At 41.3% G+C, this 16,473-nt stretch overlaps 1 protein-coding gene across 2 annotated transcripts; it reads left to right on the forward strand.

Moving 5' to 3' along the window:
- The first annotated feature begins 487 nt into the window (after nucleotides 1–487).
- On the forward strand, nucleotides 488–15,996 carry LOC121803003 (RNA polymerase I-specific transcription initiation factor RRN3-like). 2 transcript variants are annotated; one of them, XM_042202703.1, is made up of 16 exons: nucleotides 488–729; nucleotides 808–891; nucleotides 979–1,050; nucleotides 1,130–1,190; nucleotides 4,378–4,388; nucleotides 6,490–6,717; nucleotides 12,802–12,912; nucleotides 12,987–13,100; nucleotides 13,215–13,337; nucleotides 13,422–13,490; nucleotides 13,621–13,724; nucleotides 14,409–14,492; nucleotides 14,595–14,682; nucleotides 14,875–14,994; nucleotides 15,169–15,353; nucleotides 15,481–15,996. In XM_042202703.1, exons 1-16 carry the CDS (start codon nucleotides 643–645, stop codon nucleotides 15,734–15,736), a joined length of 1,797 nt encoding a protein of 598 aa, XP_042058637.1. In that variant the 5' UTR covers nucleotides 488–642; the 3' UTR covers nucleotides 15,737–15,996. The 2 variants fall into 2 exon arrangements, with proteins under 2 accessions (XP_042058637.1, XP_042058636.1); XM_042202702.1 differs by lacking the exon at nucleotides 4,378–4,388 and having other exon boundaries at nucleotides 875–891; nucleotides 1,130–1,199.
- The last annotated feature ends 477 nt before the right edge of the window (nucleotides 15,997–16,473 follow it).

A 16,473-nucleotide genomic window follows, 5' to 3' on the forward strand; every position in this document is an offset into this window, starting at 1 on the left:
AAATATCGCATATATCACTGCAGGCTGATATGGTTGAAGAGGTCTGGAACCGTAGAAGGGGCGCCGCAGAGTGATATGGGTTTTCAGGTTGTTGTTTTTAAATTAGAAAACTTTCGTTGTATAATTTTCCTATTTTAATATAATACAACGAAGTTCTTGTTACATTTTGGTTTTAGGTTGTGAATTTTTTTATTTACAATCCAAATTATTTTATTTTAATTAACTTATAAATATCATAAATTTAAAGTCTAATAAAATTTAATATAGTTAAATTAAAAATAACATTAAAAAAGGAAAACAAATTTAAATATTTTTATAGAGGGCCACATGCCCTTGTTAATTTTGTTAATTTTTTTACTTTATTATTTTGGAGGGCCACATGAGAGCCACGAATGGTGACCGGACCATATTTGGTGGCCTTCAAGGGCAACCACTGTGGACACTCTTAGAGATTGGAACCCTAACCAGCGCCTCCATCCCTCCCTCCCTCCACCACCGATCCTCCATTCACGACGGTATATTGAGGCAGCTACTAGCGTCGGTAGTAGCTGCTCTGCACCGAACATTAACTCCGTCCTATGCTTTGAGCTTCTACCACCTTAGGAGAAGATTAATTAGGTCGCTCTTCAAATTCAGATTTCAATGGGCGTGCCTGACATGGATGAACTCAGTTTCACTGATTCTCAGCTCCACTATTATGTTAAGGATGCGCTCAAATCTGCTATTCAGGTAATTAGGCATTTTAGCAATCATTATTAGCTCGTATGGATGAACTTCTGCACACTTTTTTGTTTTCCTGATTTCAAGGGTGACTGCGACTTTTACAATCAACTTGTGGCTGTGATGCATCGTAAAGAGCGTCTTTCTGCTGCAGACGTCGCCCTTCTTGTGGTATGTTGTGGCTTTTCGCTACTAAGTTTATCACTACTTTATCCAGTAATTTGCTTAATCTTGATTTTTTGTGTTCTAACTTTGCAGACGTGTTTGAAAGCATTGACTGGAGCAGTATCTTGTATAGATATCAGTCATCATAAGTCCCTACTTGCTGCAGTTAGTAACAAGCCATTTCACTGAATTTGTTATTTCATTATTTCCATTTTTGTTTTAAGGCTTTTTTTTGACATCACAGATATTAAGAATGAGTCTGTGGGATTATGGAACTGATGTTATGGATGCATTGACTGATGCTCGTTGCCTTGGTATGTGCTGCTATATTTTATGCTCCTTATTTATTGATTCGATATCCCCTCTGATAAAGAGATCAAAATCAAGAAGAAGGTTTTTATCTTTTATTTTCTTACTTTGATTTACATAGGTACAGGGTTTATATAGAATTAGGAATATCCACATAAGGAAAACCTAATTATCATAATTACATGATTTGATATCTTCTAAGTATGGTATAGAATAAATCAGTATCTTCTAATTGTGATCTTCCGTGATTTCTTCTAACACTCCCCCTCAAGTTAAGTAACGGGATTACCGATACATAACTTGCACAGTACTTCTTGAAAGGACTTTGAGTTCACAGCCTTTGTCAAAATATCAGCCAGTTGATCTTCGGATTTCACAAATGGTATCTCCACCACTTTTGCTTCAATATTTTCCTTAATGAAATGCCTGTCCACCTCCACATGCTTGGTTCGATCATGTTGCACTGGGTTCTCTGAGATGCTGATTGCTGCCTTATTATCACAAAAGAGTCGGCACGATTGTGTCGAGCGGAGATCTAGTTCTGTCATCAGTCTTCTTAGCCATAGTATTTCTGTCAGTCCACTTCGGATTCCTCGAAATTCAGCCTCAGCACTGGATAGGGCTACCACTTTTTGTTTCTTGCTTCTCCATGTAACAAGGTTTCCTCCAACAAAGGTGAAGTATCCGGCAGTCGATTTCCTATCAACCGGATTTCCTGCCCAGTCAGCATCTGTGTAACCATGTATCTCCATATGACCATGTTTCTCAAACAGTAACCCATGTTCTGCCGTCCCCTTTAGATACCGGACAATCCTTAGGACAGCTTCCCAATGTTCTTCTTGAGGCAGGTGCATGAACTGACTCACTACCCCTACGGCATAGGCAATGTCGGGTCTCGTGTGAGATAAATAGATCAATTTCCCTACCAGCCTTTGATATCTCCCCCTGTCCGCCAACTTTCCTCCTTCGCGAATTTGAAGTCCATGATTTTGTACCATTGGAGTCTCTGCGGGTTTGCAATCCAGCATCCCTATTTCTGCCAAAAGATCAAGTACATATTTCTTCTGATTGATGAAGATTCCCTTCTTAGATCTCAGGACTTCAATCCCTAGGAAGTACTTAAGCTGCCCTAAATCCTTCATCTCAAATTCTCTAAAAAGATTTTTCCTTAGCTCAGCTATCTCCTCTTCATCATCTCCAGTGATAATCATGTCATCTACATAGATGATCAAACAAGTAATCTTGCCATCCCTTTTCTTGAGGAACAAGGTATGATCTGAGTTGCTCTGCTTGTACTCATACTTCTTCATTACTTCAGTGAATCTCCCAAACCATGCTCTCGGAGATTGTTTCAAACCATACAATGTTCTCTTCAGCTGACAGACTTCCCCATCCTGAAACTCTTCCGTAAACCCAGGCGGAGGTTCCATATATACTGGCTTTGGCAGCTCTCCGTGTAAAAAGGCATTAGTTACATCGAACTGATGCAGCGGCCATTCCTTGTTGGCTGCAATGGAGAACAGGACCCTCACTGTGTTTATCTTTGCTACTGGTGAGAAAGTTTCGGCATAGTCTACGCCGTATGTCTGAGTGTACCCCTTCGCCACGAGTCTGGCTTTGTAGCGATCTATAGTGCCATCTGGTCTCCGTTTGATCGTGAAGACCCATCTACATCCCACAGTCTTTGCATCATCTGGTAGCTTGCTTTTCACCCATGTAACATTTTTCAACAAGGCCTTCATTTCAGTAAACATCGCCTCTCTCCAATGCTTGTGCCTCGTGGCTTCCTCTGCTGTCTGTGGGATCTCCTCATCTTCATATAGTGCCGCCTCAAAGGCTCGGGCCATCTTGGTCAGATTTCCTTGTACAAAGTGTGCCACCCCGTATCTGCTTTTCTTTCCGATCTTCTCAGGTGAGTACCGTTTTGGTGGCACTCCCCGAGTCGTCCTATGTGGGAGTCTGTACTGTCCTGTATCACTATCAATAGTGTTGTCTTCTTCTGTGCCAACAAGATTAGTGGAAACTGAATTCTCACCAGAGATTGAGTCTAGAGTTACCTCGGATATCGTCTGAGGAGGATCGGTGGGTGATGGATGAGATGACTCAGGTGGAGATGAGACATGCTCGGCGGTAGTGACGACCACTGGCTCGGTTGGTTCCTCGATAGAGGGACTTGGCAATGGCACGACCCAACTTAGATAATCCGCAGAACTACCTGAATCACTCTCCCCCTGACTACTAAGGTGGGTGAGGTAAAAGAATTCGGTTTCCAAAAAATTGCAGTTCATGGTGGTGATGATTTTTCGAGTGACAGGGTCATAGCAGCGGTATCCTTTCTGGTTTTGCCCATACCCAACAAACACACATTTTGTTGCACACGGGGATAGTTTGGATCGTTCATGTTTTGGAATGTGGACGTATACTGTACATCCAAAGACTTTGGGTGAGAGGTTTAGGTGATCAGGAATTTTGGCCATTTTAGATAAGGTATCGAGAGGGGTCTTTTTGTTCAAGATTTTTGTGGGTAGTCAATTCATGAGGTAGATGGAGGTAGCAACAGCTTCAGGCCAAAAATGTTTGGGCACATGGGATTCAATCATAAGGGCACGGGTCATTTCTAGGATTGTCCTATTTTTCCGTTCAGCTACCCCATTCTGTTCGGGTGTGTAGGCACAAGAGGTTTGGTGGATTAAGCCTTTCTCCTTAAAGAAATCGGTCATAGTACTGTTCACAAATTCCCTCCCATTATCAGATCTGAGTGTTTTGATTGTGGTGTGAAATTGTGTCTGGATCAATTTAAAGAAATGGATAAACCTATCAACTACTTCTGATTTATGTTTCAAGAAATATATCCATGTCATTCTTGTGCAATCATCAACAAAAATTACGAAATAACGAAAGCCATTCCCCCCAATAATAGGTGCAGGTCCCCACACATCAGCATGCACTAAAGAGAATATGGAATTCATACGGGTGTTTGTGAGTTTAAAGGATTGTCTGTGGCTCTTAGCCAAAACACATGTTTCACAACAAAAATCAGAAGGAATAGAAAGTTTTGGAAAAAGAAGCTTAAAGTAACCAGGAGAGGGGTGTCCTAGTCTTCGGTGCCACAGCCAAGTCTCTTGTCTCGTGGATCCGTGAGCCAGCATTGCAGTACCATTTTGAGCTATCTCGTCCACGTAGTAGAGTCCTTGGTTCTCAGTGCCACGCCCAATAATCCTCCTCGTCTGAATATCCTGTAGAATGCAGAAATTGGGTTGCATTAGAAGTGTACAATTCAATTCCCTCGTTACATGGCTAATAGACAACAATCTTTGTGACAAGGTCGGGACATATAAACAATTCGAGAGTTTTAGAGTGGGGGATATTTCGACGGTGCCCGACCTCTCTACTGGGATCAAATCTCCACTTGCAGTTCTAATATATGATTTTGTGATTCCACCCAGGCTATTAAAATCAGTTTTATACGGAGTCATAGTATCAGTAGCCCCACAGTCAAAAATCCACCCCCTATTAGTGCCCTCAACCCCGGTTTGAACATGAAGTGCAGCGGAAAAATGTTCTAGTGGTGCAAAGGGGTTGTTTGACTCAAATATACTCAACCTAGGGGCTAATTTACGTTTTTCAAGAGTCTGGGGTTCAATTTCAAATTTCTGGAAGTCTGGGGGTCGGATATTCATATAATGGGGTAACAATTGGGATTTAAGCATACTAGGGGACCGAATTGCAAAAATTGACTTAGGGTTTGGTTATCTGGTTGATAACCAAACCCTATACCTCTTTCGCCGTTTACCCCCCTTTGAGAGGGTTCTCCCATCGCAGCTCCTTCGGTCATCATCTCCGTTCTCTCGGCCAAATTTTCGGCACCCCGCACGCTGCCCCCACCGGAATTGCGTTCCCCATTGGTTGGCCCTCTGTTCCCGGCTGCGATTTGACACGGCTGTGGTTGTCCTGCTCCGTCAGCGATGGCGATTTTTGCCATCGCCTCTCTCGCCTTCTGTCTTTCTTCCCACCATTCAGGGTATCCTACCCTCTGAAAGCATGTTTCCCGAGTGTGTTTTTGTTTCCCGCAATGGGAACACCACAGTTTGGATGTATCGGGGCGATTTCCCGGTCGGTTGGTAGTGGCGGGGTGCTGAGGTGGTCTGCTCCGGTGCGGCGGACGACTGCTCTGGGCGGCGAGACCAAGTCCGATTTCCCCAAGTGATGAATTCCCGGTGTTATCGCCGGTGGTGTCTACGGTGGGCAGAGGCGATGCCGGTGGCATGATTTGACGTCGAGCTGCCTCCGTCTTCACCCACCCGTAGGCCGATTCAACTGATGGGTAGGGGTCTTCCTTGAGGATGTCACGTTTGATCGAGTCATACTCTCGATTGAGTCCGGTTAGAAATTTAATCAATCTCTTCTCATTTGAATGTGCTCTGTATTGATTAACTCCTTTGTCGCAGCACGTAATGGGTTGCTTCTGGCAGCGATCGATGTTGATCCACAGCCCTTGGATCCGTCGGTAGTATGTTTCCAAGTCTAGGTTCCCCTGTTTTAACTCGATTGCCTTTTCTTCCAGGTCATAAATCAGGTACTTGTCCGCCTTGTTCTCGAACGTCACCGCGAGACTGTCCCAGAGTGCCTTTGATGTCTGGTGATGAGCGAAATCAGCGATGATTTCGTTCTCCATGTTGTCAACGATCCAGGAAAACACCACCAGATCGTCTTCTTCCCAGTCGTCGTATCCTTTGCTCCCCAGTGCAGGGGGTTCAGTTTTGATATGCGAATAGGCTCCTCGGCCTCCGATCTTGACTTTCATAAGTCTTGACCATAGTGGGTAATTCTTTCCGTCGAGTTTGAATGCCACAACGACATTCTTGCTATCTTTCAACCTTGTTGGCCGTTCTGGATCATTTTTAGCATCTTCTGCCATGGTTTCTATTGATCTTTGCTGGTTGGTTTTGATAGGAGTTTGGTTTTCTGGCTTGATCTATGCCGTTTGGTCGGGATTGGTATTTGGGCGGTGATGAGCTTTTTCTGAGCCCTAATCGGATTCGAAACCTGCTCTTGATGCCATGATAAAGAGATCAAAATCGAGAAGAAGGTTTTTATCTTTTATTTTCTTACTTTGATTTACATAGGTACAGGGTTTATATAGAATTAGGAATATCCACATAAGGAAAACCTAATTATCATAATTACATGATTTGATATCTTCTAAATATGGTATAGAATAAATCAGTATCTTCTAATTGTGATCTTCCGTGATTTCTTCTAACACCCTCCTCTCCTTAAACCTTGGTTATACAGGCTTCATCAAATGGGGAACATGTTAATTTGTGCTTGGAGATGCTTGTAAGCAATTTCGTGCCTCCATCTGCATACTTTGAGAAACACAGAGGTCCATCTAAAAAGAGTGAAGTTCTTGATCGTGTTCATTCAACTTTAATTGACATTGCAAATGTAGTTCCTCTTTCACCGATGATACTCGAGAAGTTAGTAAGAGATAAAATGCCCCATGTATACGTAAAAGAACAGGTAGGATCATATCTTGGGGTTTTGGTTCTTTTAAGAAAATTGGTATGTTAAGTGTGCATATTATCCTTCTTCTTCAGTACAACTTATAAAAGATTGGAACCATTAGAGGTAATTCAAAATCCTCAAATGTGTTTTGTTTCTCTACTTATCAATACCACATGTTCAGCTTGTTAAATGGTATAGACAACATATTTAGAGAAGAAAGCAATGGGAGAAGATTATTGTATTTTGATTGAATGATGAAATGGTACTCAACACCCATATATTTATAGGGATGTTGGTGACTTTTGAGATCCTACAATAAATGTATATTCATGGAACTACACTACTATTGGAACAATGCATGCACATCTTCAATGCTTCTTGGAACTCCATTCTTGGAACTCTATTCTTCTTTAATGCTTATTGATACTTCCCCTTTTCTCAACACTCCCCCTCAAATTGAGTGGTGGGATCTCCAAAACTCAATTTGGAAAGCACATCTTCAAAGCTCCTTGAGTTGACTGCTTTAGTTAGGATGTCGGCAAGTTGATCCTCAGAGCGAACAAAAAGGAGTTCGACAATCCCATTCTCAATGTTTTCTTTGATGAAGTGTCTGTCAACCTCCACATGCTTCGTTCGATCATGTTGTACTGGATTTTGTGAGATGCTTATAGCGGCTTTGTTATCACAATACAACTGGCACTTGCTTGGAGGGAGATTAATCTATTTCATCATTCTCCTTAACCATAAAATCTCGGTCAACCCACTTTTAATCCCACGAAATTCTGCTTCGGCACTCGAAAGAGCCACCACCTTCTGCTTCTTACTTCTCCATGTTACCAAATTACCTCCAACAAAGGTAAAGTAGCCTGCTGTAGACTTCCTATCGTTTGGGTTCCCTGCCCAGTCAGCATCTGTATAACCATGAATCTCAAGATGCCCATTTTTAGCGAACAACACTCCATGCCCTGGAGTTCCCTTCAAATACCGACAAATCCTAAGTGCTGCCTCCATGTGATCTGTCTGCGGCTTATGCATGAACTGACTTACGACCCCAACTGCATAGGCAATATCTGGCCTAGTGTGCGAGAGATATATGAGTTTTCCGACTAGTCACTGATATCGACTACGGTCAGCCAACTTGGCTCCTTCTCTGATTTGTAATCCGTGATTAACTGCCAGATGAGTGTCTGCTGGTTTACATTCCAGTAGGCCAGTGTCTGCTAGGATGTCCAAGATATAATTCCTTTGTCGCAGAAAAATTCCTTTGGTTGAGCTTAGCACTTCAATCCCAAGAAAGTACTTGAGATTCCCCAAGTCCTTCATCTCAAATTCCTGAAAAAGATTTTTCTTTAATTCCTCAATCTCTTCTAGGTCGTCACCTGTAATAATCATGTCATCAACATATATGATTAAACATGTGATCTTATCACCATGTTTCTTAAAAAATAGCGTATGGTCTGAATTGCTCTGTGTATGTCCATAGCTAATCATTGCCCCAGCAAACTTCCCAAACCATACTCTTGGAGATTGCTTCAATCCATACAAGGTCTTCCTCAATCGGCACCCTTCACCTGCTTTAAAATCTGTTGCAAAACCTGGGGGTGCCTCCATGTAAACTTCTTCTTCCTTCTTCAACTCTCCATGTAGGAAGGCATTCGTCACATCAAACTGGTGTAATGGCCAGTCCCTATTAGCAGCAATGGATAACAACACCCGAATTGTGTTCATCTTAGCTACTGGAGAGAAGGTCTCAGAATAGTCAACTCCATATGTCTGAGTATAGCCTTTTGCGACAAGTCGTGCCTTGTACCTTTCTATCGAGCCATCAGGTCTTCTTTTGATAGTGAAGACCCATTGACAACCCACTGGTCGCTTCCCTTCTGGTAGAGCACATTTCTCCCATGTGTGGTTTCGAATCAGTGCATCAATCTCTTTCTTCATTGCTTCCCTCCAATGCTTGTATTTCATAGCTTCTTCCCATGTATGTGGTATTTCTTCTTCCTCATATAGTGCATTCTCGAAAGCCCGAGCCATCTCTGATAAATGGCCTTTGGCTAGGTTCACAACAGAGTACCGTTTTTTCTTGTCAATCCTCTCTGGCGTATACCTTTTGGGTGGAACTCCTCTGTTTGACCTTGGTGGAAGTATGTACCTCCCAGTGTCAGGGTCAACTCCTTCGACCTCGACTTCCTCAATTTCCCTTTCTTCGGCCTCAATTGAATTTTCTTCTGCACTTACAGTGTTAGCCAAACAATTCTTGTATCCACAGGATTACTTACATTGGATAACCTTAACGGAGAAATATTTGAGGCGATGCCACTTTCTACGATGGACTGTACCACATCAGAGACTTGCTCAGCGGAATTACTTACTGTTTTCTCTGATAGATCCGCATCAGGATTGCTTGGCGTTGGCAGTGGCATTGAGATCCAACTTAGCGGGTCCGTATCATTGTTATCCCTAACATTACTCTCCCCCTGACCGCTAAGATGGGTAAAGAAGTACTCAGTTTCAAGAAAGTTACAGTTCATTGTAACAAACACCCGGTTGGACTTTGGATCGAAACACCTATACCCCTTTTGATTTACCCCATATCCTACAAAAACGCATTTGATAGCGCATGGGGATAGTTTAGTTCTTTCATGTTTAGGAATGTGGACAAAAACGGAGCATCCGAAGACACGAGGTTCAAGAGTCAAGGGCGGAGGAATTTTTGTGAAGGTGGACAAGACTTGTAGAGGAGTTTTGTGTTTGAGAATACTTGTGGGCAATCGGTTTAAGACATAGGCTGAGGTGGCAATGGCTTCTGGCCAGAAGTGTTTCGGGGCTTTTGACTCTATAAGCATAGAACGAGTCATTTCGAGGAGAGTTGGTTTTTTTCTTTCAGCCACACCATTTTGTTCGGGAGTATGAGCACATGTGGTATGGTGTATAATGCCTTTGTTTTGGAAGAGTTGTTTCATGGTAGAATTAACGAACTCCCCCCCCCCCATTATCTGACCGAAGGACCTGAATGGTTTTGTGAAACTGAGTTTGGATAAGGTTATAGAAATGGGTAAAGTGTGACAAAACTTCAGATTTTTGTTTCATGAAACATATCCAGGTCATGCGAGTGCAATCATCCACAAAAACTAATAAATATCCCTCCAATAACTGGTGCGGGCCCCCAAACATCAGAGTGTACTAAGGCAAATGGGGTTTCAACACGAGTATTACTTAATGGGTAAGAGTTCCGATGACTTTTGGATAAAAGACAAGTTTCACAGTACATGTCATGCTTAGGAATAATACTAGGAAATAACAATTTTAAGTAACCGATAGATGGATGACCCAAGCACCGATGCCAAAACCAAGCTTTCCGGTCAGCTGATCCGTGAGTTAACATGGCAGTCCCTTTTTGAGCTATCTCATCCACATAATAAAGCCCATCACGTTCAGTGCCACGCCCAATTATCTCTCCGGTTCGGATATCCTGCAACAGACAAAATTGTGGCTGCATTAGTAACGTACAATTCAATTCCTTTGTGACATGACTAATGGATAATAACTTATGAGACATCGAAGGAATATATAGACAATTTGATAACTGCAAAGTTGGGGAAATGTTAACGGTTCCAGCCCCCTCAACCACCGTAAATTCCCCATTGGCAGTTTGGATATGAGATTTTAGAGGTTTCTGAAGGTTGGTAAGGTCTGAGGCATCATATGTTATGGTATCGGTTGCCCCACAGTCAAAATTCCATTTATCATTTTTCTCATGGCCATTAGATACTGCACACACAACTCCAAGCTTCTCGAGAGGCTGAAATCGATTTTGGCAAGTGGTTTGGGAAATTATGGAATTTTCAGAAGATTTGGGGGCTAATTGTGACTGAGAATTTTGGTGGGGTAAAACCTGCAATTTCCCAAAGATTTGGGGGTTTCCAATAAAAGAGCCCCCTAACCCTAATCTACCTGAATCGGGCGCCGCCTCTCCCCTCATCAATTCTTCACTCCAATCGTGAATTACACTCCCACTTCCGCTGGCAACGAAGTTTGCTGCCCCGGTTGTATTCGCCGGCTGAGCAGCTTCATTTCTGGTCCTTCCTCCTGGCTGGACAGCACCGGCAGTTTGCGCGACCCCCTGCACGGCGTTGCCTCCGTCGCCTCCAACTGCTGCGGCGGCGTGCCCGCCACGGTTCCAGGGTGTTTGCGGTTGCGGCGGCTTGCCGTGCTTCTCTTCCCACCAATCTGGATATCCAACTAGTTCAAAACATGAATCTTTTGTGTGTCTTTTCCGTTTGCAGTAGGAACACACCAATTTTGACTTGTCTTCTTCATCACTTTGCCGATTTCTATCATTGCCACTACCGCGACCAGCACTGTTGCTGCCGCGACCACCACCGTTGCTGCCGCGACCGCCACCCCGAGAGCCGCCGGTAGGGTTCTGCCACCCTCGGATGGCGAGGCCAGTTCCAATTCCATCCATGGCAGCTGCTCCACCGGTGTTTGCCTGTTGTAACACTCGGAGTCGTGTCTCCTCCTGCTGAATCAGGTTGTACGCATAGTCGACGGAGGGAAGCGGGTCCATTTTCAGTATATCCCTCTTGGTTGTTTCATATTTGCTATCAATTGCATAGAGAAACTGACATACTCTCTGATCTTGTATGAATTTGTTATGAATCTCCATATCCTCTGGACATTTCATTGGGTTCGTCTGTTTTTGGTCGATTGAAATCCAGATCTCTCCCAACCGGCTCCATATTTCTTCCAATGAACTGCTTCCTTGTCTCAGTGTGGTTGCTTTGAACTGAAGATCATACACCTGGATTTTATCTCTTCCGCTCCCATATGTGACGGCCAACGCATCCCATATATGCTTTGCCGTCGGATGTTGTAAAACTCGACTGACCAGTCGAGGCTCAATGTTTTGTATTAACCAAGTGATCACACAGTGATCGGCTTGTTCCCATTGTATGAAGGCTGGATCGGTTCGCGGTGGGGAAGGAGGCACTCCGGTGACGTGAGATACCATTCCCCGACCGCTTATTGCTGTCTTCATCAATACGGACCAAAGGGCGTAATTTTCTCCATTCAACTTATTCCCACCAATGTGGAGGGGCTGCGTGTCAATTCTGAATGGCATGGCAGCTGTTTCTGGTGGATTTGGTTGGTTCATCGCAAAACTATTGCGCATAAAGTTGGCAAATTGCCGGGCAAATTCATCTGCCATAGATGAATCTGAGGTTTCGGTTACTATATAGTTGTCATTTGACATTTTGGCTTATGGTTATAGGTACAGCGGAAAAAGGAAAAACAAAAAAACGGGAAGTGGCCGAGAAAGGTATAAAGGACGATGATGATACCTTATCTGAGTCCAAACCCGCTCTGATACCATGTTAAATGGTATAGACAACATATTTAGAGAAGAAAGCAATGAGAGAAGATTATTGTATTTTGATTGAATGATGAAATGGTACTCAACACCCATATATTTATAGGGATGTTGGTGACTTTTGAGATCCTACAATAAATGTATATTCATGGAACTACACTACTATTGGAACAATGCATGCACATCTTCAATGCTTCTTGGAACTCCATTCTTGGAACTCTATTCTTCTTTAATGCTTATTGATACTTCCCCTTTTCTCAACACAGCTCCTTTCAGAAGTGTACTTTTTCCATTCATGTGGCGTGTTACAATGTTGTGATTGGTCACTAATATCATATATGCCCATTCCCCCTCCTCTTGGGTTGGCTCTGCCATTATGTGCCTCTTTGTGATAAGGCATGAGAAGTCTCTTATGTAATTGAGGGACCCTATGAGTGTAGTTGTGACTTGTGCTTATGCTGTATTCTCAGTATGAATTATATACCATCATCACGAGGATTATGTTTTGTCAGAAAGCTTTGCATAACACATAAGATGCATTGTTTTTCAAGCAAGAGATGTTTAGTGTTCTCTATCTTGTGTGTGCATTATAAGATACTACTTCATTACTCTTCTTTTAGCATGCAATAAAACTGTCTTCTTAAACTTTGGATCTAAAAAGTTAAAGGTGCATGATTTAAATTTTAATGTAGAACTTGTTTTGATGTTACTCATTATCTGTGCAGCCCATTGTGATGTATGTGGAGAGTATGCTGAGATTGGAGAGCGGTGCTATGGGTGAACTTGTTGGAAGCATGGCTCTGATTGTGTTAATGGATAAACTAATAGAATTGGATGTAAGTTACTATTAGAGTTTGTATTTGTCAAGACTTTATGCATCCTGTCCAGGTTTCATATTCTTGTCTTGTAGGTGGAAATTGCATGGAAGGATATTTTGGAGGATGACTTCCAAAAGGATGTCTTTGATTTTGAACTAGAAGACCTTGCGGGACCTGCAGATAATTTCAATCAAGAAAACAAAGACGTGTGTTATATGTTTACCTATAGTTATTTCATAAGATTAAATAAAGAGTAAAGCTTGCTAGTTTAGGGAATTTCGTCTTCATCTTATATTTGGTAACACAACTCATTTTTCCAGTATACTAGAGAAGCGTCAATGCAAAGGTTTTGTACGGGAAACCATGCAGAAAAGTTAGATAGTTTGATGGTGCTTACTTTTGAACACCTTCAATGCTGTTATGAGACCGGTCGTCTGGTTCAGGTAAAATGTTCATTCTGCCTTTTGTTCTGGTTTGTGATGTACTTGTGAGTCTCTTGATTTGCTTATGTTCTAATGGTGCTTTAGGTTTTTGAGATCCTCCTCCAATCATTTCGGATAACAGTTTTGACCGCGTACAAATCAAAATTCGCTCAGGTATTGTGACATTTGTATTTGTGCAAAAGAATAGATGTGTTTTTGCTCTTTTTATTGCTTGGTGTGACATTTTTCTTCTTATTGCTCTCACTTTTACTAACTGGCATGTTATTCCCACCTGTTTTTGTAGTTTGTCATGTTCTATGCTTGCTCACTGGATCCTGAAAACTGTGGAAAGTTATTTGCCGATGCACTTGCAGATATCTTTGTGAATGGCGTCCATCCTGAATGGAGGTAAATACACAAGGATTTTGTAAGGTTTAATTTGTAACTCTTTGTGCTGTATATTTTTAGTTAGAGATTGATTTTTTGTACATACTCCCCCCCGTCCACAATAAATTGTCCCATTTGTGGACGGCATGGGTTTTAATGAGAAATTGGTAAAGTAAGAGAGAGAAGGAGAAAAGTGGGTAAACTGGTAAAGTGAGAGAGAGAGAGAGGTAGAGTAGGAGAGAAGGGAGAAAAAGTGGATAACGTATAAGAGAGAAGCTTTCCATTTTTAGAATTGAGACCATTTTTTGTGGACATCTCAAAATAGCAAAATGGGACTATTTTTCGTGGGCGGAGGGAGTATTTTTTTTGGGGGGGGGGGGGGGGGGCTCTACTTTCTTCATCTTGTTAAGATACTAAGCTTTCATGAATAATTATTCTTTTCCCTAGTCTCATAGCAAAATCATGTACTAATTTAAGCTGCCCTGAACTATATTAGTCTTGCGACTGCTTTATTCTAAGTGTTCAGTTTTCCCAGAGGTAATAATTGTTGCAATTTCTACTGCCAACTATGGGATGGCTGGAATATATTCCCCCTTCGCCTTCTTTACTTCTTATTTTTGTGATTTGTAGTTCCATGTTTAGCATGTTTGTCCAATCACTTTGCTGAAGATCTTTACTGAATTAACTTTATTACTTGTATTGCAGAATGAGTGCTGTGGCATACCTTGCAAGTTATCTGGCTCGTGCCAAATTTCTTCCTATCCCTTTGATTGCTACAATGCTGGAACGGTTGTTCTGCATCTCATTTTGTTGATATTCAACTAAAATTAAGAAGAATGTACTGAAAACATTTCCATCTTTATTTATCGGTGTTATTATTTCATGTTTCAGTGTAGTGGACTGGTGTTCCAAATATTGCAAAAACCGGGGCAGTGACATTAATCCAAAAGCTCATAAAGTATTCTATGCTGGATGCCAGGTATGATGCTTGTATTTTTTTCTCTTTTATTTATGAACTCTTCTTTATAGGTTTGTCATTTATTGACAACTGATTATGTTTTCATAGGCTGCACGTCAGTTCTTCAGTTATTCCTACCGCTTATTGTTTCACTTATTTTGCCATACAATGTGCCAGTAGGACCTTTATTAATGATCAGATACTGTTCCACAGGCCACGATGTATGTGCTTTGTTTCCGCATGAAACAAATGCTTGCTCTTCCTCGGCTGAAGTCCCAACTAAAGCTCATGCAGATTGATGATATCCTTGGGCATCCTTTGAAACCACTTCAGGTTAAAAGTTGCATTTTCTTAGTTTTTAAAATACTCTGCCAATTTGTATGAATTTATTCCCTTTGGGGATGAAGGATTTTGTATGGAAAATTTATTTTTATCCATCTATTCTGCATCTATTCTTTTTCATGTGTTTTGTGACTTTGGTTTTTCACACTTATGTTTCCCGTATAGGTATGCCTGCCATCAATTGTAGATGAATTTCTACGGCAGGTGAAAGAAAATCGCGTATGTTTTCTTCCTGAAAGGCTTGCTGACCAAGATTTCCTGGAATCAGAACATTCTACTGTATTTGGTGGGATAGAAAAACAGGGAATGTTTTTCCCATTTGATCCCATCCTATTGGCAAATTGTGACAGGTACGTTCCTGTCTTATTTGATTCTTTTTTCCCCTTCTTGCTCTACAAATATGGCTATATATTTTGAGGAAATACCGTTTATGAGCATGTTGAACTAGGAGTTTATTTTCTTTGTATTGGTTTGTAGATACATTCGACCAAATTATGTTTACTGGTCAATGGTGAGAAGTAGTTATGATGAGGAAGGCACTAGTGATGAAGATGTTGCTGATGCCTATGATCGTGAAGATGGAATGAGTATTCCAGATGAGGAAGAATCTGATGCTGATGAGTTTATTCCTGGTTTTGAAAAGATGTCAATTACCCCTAGGGATTCAAGTCACAGATTTGGGGGCCGAATGCCCTCGAAGATCAGACCTTCGATGAGTCCCGAGTCGTTGTGATTCAGCTCTACTCTGAGCTCCTCCTCAAACAACACCATAATGTTTTTGTTATCTAGTGTAGGCAATATAATAATGGTGCTTGGTATATTCATCCACTATTGAATATTGATGAATGTAATGTCTTCAAACAATTATTGGTAGCCCATCTCTCTCTCTCTCTCTCTCTCTCATGTCTGATTTTAGGAACTGGATGGACATGAGCGAAATATGTTGAATGTGTGTGAATTTTTATATTCAAATATTAGCATAATTGTAATCAATCAGCCTACATTATTTTATGCTGCTGCTGCTACTGCTACTACTATTTTGTTCACAAAGATTACTGGATTCGGCCGATTTTGTGCACAAGTCAGAAATTCAGGTCAATTACACATCACATTGATAAAAAAAAAATCAAAATAAGCAGAATGACACCATTATATTCACTATATCTACAGCAAGTCGCTTCCCCAATAGCAACAATACTTAGAACGTTATTTCATCAAATAAAATCATATTCATACCCAACACCATTTAATCCAATGTTTTAAAAACCGGACCGGCAAGCGAACCGGCGTCATTACTGGTATATTAGAATATTTAATGAAGTTAAGTTTAAATACAATAATAAATTATAATACACAATATTAAAAACTAGTATTAAACTCTATGTATAATTATAAACTCCTATATTATAAAACATTAGTGATTGTAAAAGTATAATTAAAATATAAGAAATATATTATAATTAACAATTT

This window comes from Salvia splendens, chromosome 5 (genome assembly GCF_004379255.2).
Source record: "Salvia splendens isolate huo1 chromosome 5, SspV2, whole genome shotgun sequence".
In the NCBI taxonomy this organism is placed as follows: domain Eukaryota; kingdom Viridiplantae; phylum Streptophyta; class Magnoliopsida; order Lamiales; family Lamiaceae; genus Salvia; species Salvia splendens.

What these genes read in the sequence shown, in the direction of transcription:
- LOC121803003 (XM_042202703.1), top strand. Translation starts at nt 643, where the DNA reads ATGGGCGTGCCTGACATGGATGAACTCAGTTTCACTGATTCTCAGCTC. An exon ending in ATAAGTCCCTACTTGCTGCA is followed by an intron (nt 1,051 to 1,129) that starts GTTAGTAACAAG and finishes TTGACATCACAG; the next exon opens with ATATTAAGAATGAGTCTGTG. An exon ending in ACAAATCAAAATTCGCTCAG is followed by an intron (nt 13,491 to 13,620) that starts GTATTGTGACAT and finishes CTGTTTTTGTAG; the next exon opens with TTTGTCATGTTCTATGCTTG.